Source organism: Dromaius novaehollandiae, chromosome 2, assembly GCF_036370855.1.
Source record: "Dromaius novaehollandiae isolate bDroNov1 chromosome 2, bDroNov1.hap1, whole genome shotgun sequence".
NCBI lineage: Eukaryota > Metazoa > Chordata > Aves > Casuariiformes > Dromaiidae > Dromaius > Dromaius novaehollandiae.
Genome location: NC_088099.1, coordinates 105,107,769 through 105,117,341, shown reverse-complemented (window position 1 = coordinate 105,117,341; position 9,573 = coordinate 105,107,769). Strand labels below are relative to the sequence as shown.

General features: G+C 54.0%; 1 protein-coding gene across 3 annotated transcripts; it reads right to left on the bottom strand.

The window, feature by feature from the left end:
- Nucleotides 1-1,399: 1,399 nt before the first annotated feature.
- Nucleotides 1,400-4,613, bottom strand: FOXC1 (forkhead box C1). Of its 3 annotated transcripts, XM_064507104.1 has the most exons (3): nt 4,144-4,613; nt 4,003-4,063; nt 1,400-3,456 (listed from the first exon to the last, which is right to left on the bottom strand). In XM_064507104.1, the coding sequence occupies exon 3, from the start codon at nt 3,442-3,444 to the stop codon at nt 1,981-1,983; it is 1,464 nt and encodes a 487-aa protein (XP_064363174.1). In that variant the 5' UTR covers nt 3,445-3,456; nt 4,003-4,063; nt 4,144-4,613; the 3' UTR covers nt 1,400-1,980. The 3 variants fall into 3 exon arrangements, with proteins under 3 accessions (XP_064363174.1, XP_064363173.1, XP_064363172.1); XM_064507103.1 differs by having other exon boundaries at nt 4,003-4,476; XM_064507102.1 differs by having other exon boundaries at nt 1,400-4,063; nt 4,144-4,461.
- Nucleotides 4,614-9,573: the final 4,960 nt, after the last annotated feature.

The following is a 9,573-nucleotide window of genomic DNA, read 5'->3' as shown; positions in this document are numbered from 1 at the left end:
CAGTTCATTCGATCTGCTTAAAATGTTTTCTGCATATTAGATTATTGCTTTGGAGAGGAAGAGCAGCTCAAAAGCAACGTAATAAGGTTTAACTGAAAATACCTTTGTATTTATTTACAGTGTAACCCTTAACAATGCAACAGCAATTACTGCTAAGTGTTGCCTTTAGATAAGAGATACTGATAGGAAACTGTATTATCTTGAAAGCAAACTTTAGGCCTTAAATATCGGTAATCAAATAGTCTTCTTCCCAAGTCTGACTGACAAGGCAGATTCTTTTAAGTGAATGAATTTATTGCATTTCGGTGGTTATTTACAAAGGGGGGAGATGATCCACATTGCCCGTAGCTTCTAATTGCAAACGGACCAGAAGGGGAGCTGCCCGAGCTGACAAGGCGTCAGTCTGTGCAGCGCTCCTCTACCCCACCCTGGCAGTATTTTTTTCTGATTTAAGAGAAAAAAAATAAAAAAGTGGGGGGGGGGGAGGGGGGAGAAGAAAAACCTAGACAAGGAAAATTCTCCCACACAAATCCTTTCTAAAAGAATTTCAGTCAGATCAGTTAGGGCACTTCCAACAGACCAGTAATATCCGTAAAGGACGGGAATAAGGCAGAGATAGAAAGGTGTAAGGGTAGGCTGTAGGAGCACCCTTTAATGCAACTCCTTCATTTTTGGGGAAATAAGCTTGTACTTTAAAAAAAAGTGTTACATAATCGGCTTCAGGGAATTGTGCACGCATTGCTATCAATTCTACAAAGCAGTGATTTATATGCTCACATCATATTTAAGGATATATGTATTACAGAGTATCACCCATGGAATATACACTGTGTAGTTTAGAAACATAGGCAGTGCGTATATGAAGCTATAAATAAATACGTAATCCTTCTTTAAATATAGATTCATATGTAAATATGTAAATCCTAGATATACATACATATGCAAGACACTCACAGAGATCGATAGCTGGATATTTATACAGTTACACAAGGGCAGGAATCTACTGCACGTACTTCCACCTCGGAGATATCATTTAATATATCCTTACACAGGCATGTTATTTAAAAAGCTGTAATGCTGTCCTACTACTGTGTACGGTCAAACGTTTCCAGGTCTTGCCCATTAATTGCTAAGAAAACGTGTTTGTTTATTTGCCAGCTCAGAGCTGCCATGGGAAAGTATTTTTTTTTTTCCTAGCGGATAAGGCGAGCTGACTAAGTGGAACATATTGCAGAAGAGACTGAAAAGGGCTTTTTCGACCTGGCAGTTCCTAAACGGTCTTTGGAATTTGTGCGGAGGGAGACGGGCTGTTCCATCGAGAAAGTTAGTTATGAAATCCCTGTTCTCTCTCTCTCTGTTTAAATGAAAGTATTAAAATATACAGACGTGTGAAGGATCATTCCAACTGAACGGTAATTTATTAATAAACAAACAATGCAATACCTTCGGAATATTTTCAACAAAAAAAAAGAAAAATATTGATAGAATAAGATTAATACAGTTTCCCTTTTTATATAAAGTGAAAAAATTAGCGTTTCAGTCAATTTTAACGTCACTTTTCAGGGAAGGGGGAAACACTTTCTGGCGTTTGGTCCGCAACATCCGACTACAAATTAAAAATAAATTACTATGTTGCAATTTACACTTTAAAACAAGTCCTTGTAAAAGGGGGGGGGGGGAAGCTGGTACTCTACGCTGGATTTTTGCTCCCTTCTAGACGTAGGGCATAAAAATACCTTAAGGGGCTGGGGTGGGGGGTGAGGTGGGGGGAAAAGGAGCATTTCTCAAAAGCAATTAAAAAAAAACTTACGTGTTATTGGAGTAACACTGTCCTTTAACAAACCAAGACATGCTTTGGGCCTGTCTCTGTACAAAGGGTTTTAGTGTGCGCTCGCCCTGTCCGCGGGCGAGGAGGCGGTGCGGTGCCGGTGCGGTGCCGGTGCCGGTGCCGGTGCCGGCGGGGCCGGGCCGCGCCGCGGCTCAGAACTTGCCGCAGTCGTAGACGAAGGCGCCGGCGGCGCGGTAGAGCGGCTGCCCGCCGGGGAAGGACATCTGACAGCTGCCGCCGCCGCCCGCGCCGCCGCCCGCGCCGCCGCCGCCGCCGCCGCCGCCCGGCGAGGCGCTGAGGCCGAGGCGCGGCGCCTCGAAGACCTCCCGCGCCGCGGCGAAGCCCTGCTGCGGCGCCGCGTAGCCCGGCGCGCCCGCCAGCGGGCCCAGCTCGCCCGCCGCCGCCGCCGCCGCCGCCGCCGCCGCCGCCGCCTGGTTGAGGTACCAGGAGGCCAGGCGGCCCTGGTGCGGGTGCGCGGGGGGCCCCTCCTGGTGGCCGCCCGCGCCGCCCAGCGCGCCGTGGCCCAGCGCCGCGCCGCCCGCGCCGCCCGCCGGCAGCGCGTAGTCGGGCAGCGGCTCCTCGGCGGGGCTGGCGGCGGCGGCGGGCAGGTGGCCGGGGCGCTCGGCGCCGCCCGCCGCCGCGTAGAGGCTCATGGCCTGCATGTTGCAGTGGTAGGTCCCGGCGGCGGCGGCGCTGCCGGCGGCCTGGCTGCAGGGCGCGCTGTAGACGGAGCTGTGGCCCGGCGAGTAGCCGCCGAGCGAGAGCGCGGGCGGGATGCCGGTCCGCGGGGCGGCGGCGGCGGGCGCCAGCAGCCCGGCGCTCAGCTCGGCGGCGCCCTGCGGCGAGCCGCGCAGCGAGGTCATGATGTTGTCCACGCTGAAGCCCGGGCCGTGGTGGTGGTGGTGCGGCGGCGGCGGCGGCGGCTCGGGCGCCTCCAGGCCGAGCGAGCGGCCGGCGGGCAGCGCGCCGCGGGGGCTGCCGCCGCTGGAGAGGCTGCTGCTGCTGTCGGGGCTCTCGATCTTGGGCACGGCGCCGGCGCCAAGCGGCGGCGCGGCGCCGGGGGGGGAGCCGGCCTGCGGCGGCGAGGCCGTGCCGTTCTCCGTCTTGATGTCCTGGACGCGCACGGGCGGCGGCGGTGGCGCGGTGCCGGCGGCGGGGCCGGCCTCGGGCTCGGCGGCGGCGGCGGGCGGCGGGCGCGGCGGCGGCGGGGCATGGTCCTTGAGGTGCAGGCGGTCCTTCTCCTCCTTGTCCTTGACGGCGTCCTTCTTCTTGAAGCGGCGGCGGCGGCGGAGGAAGCTGCCGTTCTCGAACATGTTGTAGGAATCGGGGTCGAGGGTCCAGTAGCTGCCCTTGCCGGGCTTCTTGTCGTCGCGGGGCACCTTGACGAAGCACTCGTTGAGCGAGAGGTTGTGGCGGATGCTGTTCTGCCAGCCCTGCTTGTTGTCCCGGTAGAAGGGGAACCGCTCCATGATGAACTGGTAGATCCCGTTCAAGGTGATCTTCTTATCGGGCGCGTTTTGGATGGCCATGGTGATGAGGGCGATGTAGCTGTACGGCGGCTTCACCATATCCTTGGGCTGCGGCGGCGGCGTGTAGGGCCCGTAGGCGCGGGCCATGCCGGCCGGGTACTGCTCGTGGGCCGGGTGGGAGTACATGCTCATCGGGGCCGGCATGGCCGTGTAGCCCCCGCCGGCCGCGGCGGCGGCGGCCCGGTAGTAGCTCTGCTCTCCGCCGAGGTACGGCACCACTCCCAGGGAGTTGGGACTGGACACGGAGTAGCGAGCCTGCATGTCCTCCCGTCAGCTTTCCCCCACCCTCCCCGCCGGACCAAACAGCGCGTCCCTTCCCCCTCCACCCCTCCGCCGCTCCGCGGACCGAGCTGGACCGGGCGGCCGGGCAACCCCCACCCCCCCACCCCCCCGGCGGAGCGCGGAAAGAGGGAGGCAGAACAACGCCGGCAGCGCCGAAAGGCTCCTCTTCTGCGCCCAGGAAAACCCGCCGGCGAGCTCCCGCACTCCACGCGGAAAAGGGAAAAAATCAAAAACGGGGGAAAAAAGGGAAAAAACGGGGGAAAAGGGGAAAAAATTCAAAAAAAAAGACCGGGGAGGAAGAAGAAGTAATCGCCGCGGAGTAAGCAACTTCCAAACGTAGAAAGAGTATTAAGAAAATAAAACCTTTGCACAGAGGCTCCCACGCTCCCAGTTCCTTGTTCCACGGGGATCTGCAACAAGTTGTCTGCAAAGGAGGGACAAAAGTAGAGGGATGTGTTTTGTTGGTCTTTTTTTTTAAGCGAGCAGAAGAAGAAAAAAATCCACCTTCCCGAGCTGCCAGTGCAAACTCTCCCTCTCTCTCTCTCCCTCTCCCTTTTTTTTTCAGTCTCTTTTTCAGTCGCAGACTGCTTTGGGAAGCATCGGAAAAACTCCTGAACTTTTGAGCATCCGTCACCGCGGCGAGAACTTTTTTACGCACTTAGTTTTCTCCTTTTTTTTTCCTCTCGCTCCTCTCTCGCTCTCCCCCCCCCCCTCCGCTTTTTTTTTCCTTTTCCTCCTTTTGCAGGCGGTCCGGCTCCGCCCCACCGAGGCCGGGCGGCCAATGAGGGCCGACAGACACTCGGGGCTCTGAATGAGGAGGGAAAAAAAAGAGCGAGAGGGAAAAAAAAAGGAGAGAGAGAGAGAGACAGAGAGAAAAAAAAAAGGAGGAAAAAAACTCCTGCAGCAGCCGTAGGAGTTGCAGCTCTTGGGGACCGGCCACACACGCTCGCCGGCACACGCGGATGAGAGCCGCGGAGCAGGGGGTCGCGCGGGGCGGCGCGTACCCGCGCAAGATGCGCGCGCGCGGGGCCTGCGGGGGTACGCGCCGCTCCGAGAAAGCCCTGCCGCCCGTGCATACCCACGTGCGGCCCTACGCGCCCGCGGCCATCTCACATGCCCCGGACACACGCACGTCGTGCATATGTGTATGTGTGTATATATATATATGTGTATATATATATATATACACACACACACACACATATATATATGTGTGTGTATATATATATAAATACATATATAAAAATACAGATATATACACATATATATACTGCCCCCGAGATTTTCTCCCCCATGCGCGCACCGCCTCTCTGCCACGCGTGTTTCTTTTCTCTTTTCCTTTTTTCCCCCCTTTTTTCCGCTTCTTTGCCTGCTTTCTTCTCACCCTCCCGCCGGGCGCTCCCCTCCCCTCCCCGCAGCTCCCCTCGGGGACGCGGTAGCTTCCTCCGTGTGTGCCGGCTCGCTCTCCGCCCGCCGCGGCCGGGGCAGCGCAGTGCTGCACCGGCTCCTTGCACCCCCCACGCCCGCAGGGAAAGTGTGTGTGTGGGGAGATGGGACGGGCGCCCCCGCCCCAGCAGCAGCAGCCTCCCGGGCAGCCGCCGGACCGAAGGAGTCTGGCGGGCTCGCGTTTCGCAGTGGACAAGCTTGTGACGAGTGCTCCAAAGCTCCTTTTTATTAAGCAGCCACGAAGGGCTTTCCTCTGCCGGTTTGCAAAGAAAAGTGCCCGCTGCCTCTGCTGTTTATAAACACAGACACATTTCTTTGTACTGGTCTTTAGCTCCAGGTAATCCTTACAGACCGTATGGGATGCGCTATAGTAGGCTGCTTCCTTAATTATTTATTTAAGCGGGCATACTTTTGTTGCTAAGCTATTTCAGAGTGGGCTCAGCGGCATGACAGGTGTGTAAAAAGAAAACAAAAGTGGGACAGAATGAGTGTTCCTTATATTGTTCGGCCGATTCTGGTATGAAGATTTGGTTTCTGTTGTTATTGCGTTTGTCTAAATATCAGAAAGAATATGTGGGCTTTAACGAGACGTTTAGAATACCACTTTAACGGGAGCTCAGATATAGCTGGGAGGGAGGGTTTGTTTTTTCCTTTTGTTAATTTTCCTTTTAATTTGCTGTTACATTTCAGAGAATATTGCGTTTTCGTACTTTACATGCGAGAAGAGTCGCATAAGTTTTTGAACGGTAGTATATTTTAACAGTATTTCAGGTATTTGAAATCCAACTCAGTGCTCTTTATTCACTTCGTAGTCCTTACCCCTGAAACTTCATCAGCGTCAATAATAGATCGGTGGAAGGGAACAAGCTGAAATGCACTTTTGGGGGTGGTATTTATGCGGGAAAGACTAGCATGTGTGTTTGTGAAATAAATTACTCCCCCGGTCTTGTGACACTACAAATACAAAGACCCTTTTGGCTTCACTGATTTCAAAACTCCTTTCCTCACTTTTTACTGTGATCGATAGCTTTTGGGGTCTTGTCTTGGGAGCGTGTTAGAGGTGCTTCATTTGCTTGGTGATGTTGTAACAGGTATATCTTTTCCCCTGATACACCAATCCGTTGGGTATTCAAAAACATATATTTTTAAATGAGATGCAAGTAATGTGAAGGAAGTAATTTATATAGCCTAATATCTGCCCCTTTTCATATTCAAACGTAACGGCTCTCCTTTTGATAATAAATGTCACTCCTTTAATCGTGAATACATTATCCCGTTTAGCCTGTTGTATTTCATCGTCTGGAATCTTTCACCTGCTCCTGCCTAATTACACGTTTTCCCCTTTCTTCCCACCACTGCAGAATTAATAAATGTGAAAGCACTGGTCTACATGTCAATTCCAACACTTTATATTTTCAAAAACTCCTTCTTGCTTTGCTGAAAAAAAAGAAAGAAAAAAAAAGAAAAGGGACATTTTAGCACGTTTCCCTGCAGTCCAGATCATCCGGTTTTCCCACGGTATTACCTGCAGTTAAAAACAATTTCCATACACTTCACGTTCACTTCCATGAACGACTGTAATTTGCTGCTCAGGGAGCCGAACCCTTATTGACTTTTCATTTTGTCTGGACAACGTTTACAGTAGCGAGGCTGTTTCTCATGCATACTCTGTAGTAACACTCCAAATGTTTCAGCACAGGGAAGGGGTGCATTAATCCGATGTATTTTGCATCTAATATATTTTGCAATAGCCACCGATTCTATAATTGTGAAGTGAAGCAATTACCAACCTGTGTTAAGTTACATACCTCAAAACAGCAGGACTCTGGTTTCTGTATTTGAGGTATAAAAGTCGCCATTGTGAAGATCGAGACTGGCATGTTCATATAGTGATTTGGGTTTTGTGCGCGTTTCGGGGGAGACGCAACGGCTTTACGGAGGCAGAAGGATGAGTTTTCCCACCGGTTTGCCTGCATACCACCCAGAAAGTCATTTGCGCTTAGGTCTCAGGCAGCCGGCTGCGCCACAGATCTGTGTTTCAAAAGCGCTTTGTGCTTGTCATCTCCAGCACGGCCTCTGCACAGGAGGGACATTTTGGAGCTGCGTTTTGTGGGTGCCACTGGTGTGCGCGGGGGAGCCCGCACACGCCCACGCGCACGCCCACGCTCGCCCACGCTTGCCCCCGCCGGTCCGGCGTTCGCCTCCCGCCGGGGAAGCGGCGCTTTTACTGCGCTCCCAGGCTTCGCGTGTGCGAGTGTGGTCACTTGCTGCCTCCGCTTGTAGCCTCATTTATGGAGATGTCAGAAAGAAAGATGACAGCGGAGCGGTACACTCGGGGGCTACCATCTGACCCGGGTAAAGCCCCAGGTGGACCTAAGCGGTTCGCCGTGGGTTGTCCTCTCCTCCCGAAGACCTAGAGGTGAACTGCTCTGCAGCCTCGAGCTGTTTATGTTTAGACATAGTCAGAGCTTCGCTTCTCCCTCCTTCTTTTGGCTCCGACATCACAGCAGTGTCCTTGTGACTCCGAAATCAGCCACCCAGCCCGGCGCTTTGCATCTCAGGATGCAGCTTTCTATGTTCCTTAAACAGCGGGCGACACTGCGGGAGAAAACCTCTCACATCCTTTCGGGGCAGTGTGTGTGTGTGTGTGTGTGTGGGGGGGGGGGGATATGGGAGTGATCGTATCAAATCTGTGCTGCACTGGTTGGAAATCTGTTGTACCGAAGTCCTCCCTCTGTTCGTAACCGCAGGACAGAGGTGACAGCCTGTCCCCCTCGTACTTGCAGCTAGCACCTCCGCGACTTGAGCCTATACAATTAACACGAGCTCTAAATAAAAGCTCTGTTTTCGTGGCAGTCAGTTAAGCAAACAGACGTGATTGCTATTTTATTAACGTGAGTTAACAACTCCGTAAATAAGCCAAGGTAGTCTTCGAGTCCAGGCGGTCTTTTATCATAAGACATCAAGAACAGAAATTAAGAAAAGGACCCCTGTATCCCCTCTGGCATCCTTTAGGCTCTCGTTCCTGAATGAGAAGCAAATTATCCTTCGCAGTAACACTGGCAACGGTCATTGGTTCTTCGTACATTTCACAAGAGAAATACCTCGATTTTATCTTTAGCATCTATAAGCGAATTCTGTATTTAATTTACGAGAGAGAACCGAGACCATAAATAGGCTGGAGCCCGCGCGATTCATCTTCCCACGATAATTATCGTGGTCATACATATAATTCGCCTCTGTAACATAAGTTATATTCCCGAGATGCTACGGCACTAGGAAAAAAACCCCCCAAATTATATTGTGGGAAAATTTTTGTGTTGTTTCTGCAACTCAGGTAGAATAGTGTCGAAGAAACACACAGAAAGACCTCGCAAGCGCTTACGAAACTTTAAATTGGGTAGACTCGCTAGTTGTGGCATCTCATGGTAAAATGCTAACAGCTGGGGGCGGGGGGGTGTCAGAAAGCCTATCTCTGCAAAAACGACGATAGCCAGACCTGGATTTTTTTTCCCTTTACTTTGCGAGGTCCCTTGTCCCTTTTGTGTTCCTTTTCCTTCCTTACTTCCTTCCTTTCCCCATGAGGGGCAGAAAGGGTGGAGGGGGGCTGAATCCATTGGATTCTCTGGGATTCTGTAAAGGAAAACACACACACGGAGCAACGAAACCGGGAGCATGAACCTTTGCAGCCCTGACCTACTCCGTCTCCACCTATTGCCTTAGCAGACCGGAGGAGAGAGAGACTTATTTGTATAAAGGGTTTATTTACATTAGAATGAAGCGACAGTTCCTAGTCGGCGAAGTGATAAATACTTGGCAAGTCATTAGGTAGCAGATAGAGATCAGCCCCTGGACACATTATTCCCTGGGTTTTGCATACTCGTTTTTAAGGGCTGAGCGGTTTTTCTGGAGGGTGGGAGGCAGAGGCAGGGGTGCGGAGAGACCCGGGAGGGGGGCGCAGTGCCGCGGGGAGCGAGGCAGCCCCAGAGCGGCGGGGCCCGGCCCGGCGGGATTCGGGGAGGGAAGCTGGAAGCTCCCCGCGGCCGCGGCCGCCGAGGACCTGCGCAAGAGGATGCCGCCCCTCCTAGCCGATTAGTCATCTACACCGGAGCGGGGCTTCTCGGAAAGCGGAGACTCAGGGCGGCCGTAAAGGTTGAGATCTTTATCACCGCGCAGACACCCGCGCCGCTCCGCGCCGCTCCGCTGGGTGTTGCTTTTCCGGCGGCTCCTTCGACCGCCGCCGCCCGGGCTCCAGCCGGCTTCCCTGCCCCAGCCCCTTCCCCGTGGCCAGGCGTCGCCCCCGGCCCGGGCCCCCTTCCCGGGGGCGGCGGCCGGGCGGGGGGACGGGGACGGTGCCACCGCCCCGCGCCCGGCGGCCACCTGCGCGGCGGCGGGCGCTGCGCGGGCCTGGGGCGCCCCCTCCCGGGCCGGCCACGGTGCTGCGGCCCGCTCCGCTCCGCACCGCCCCGCGGGAGCCGCCGCCGCCTC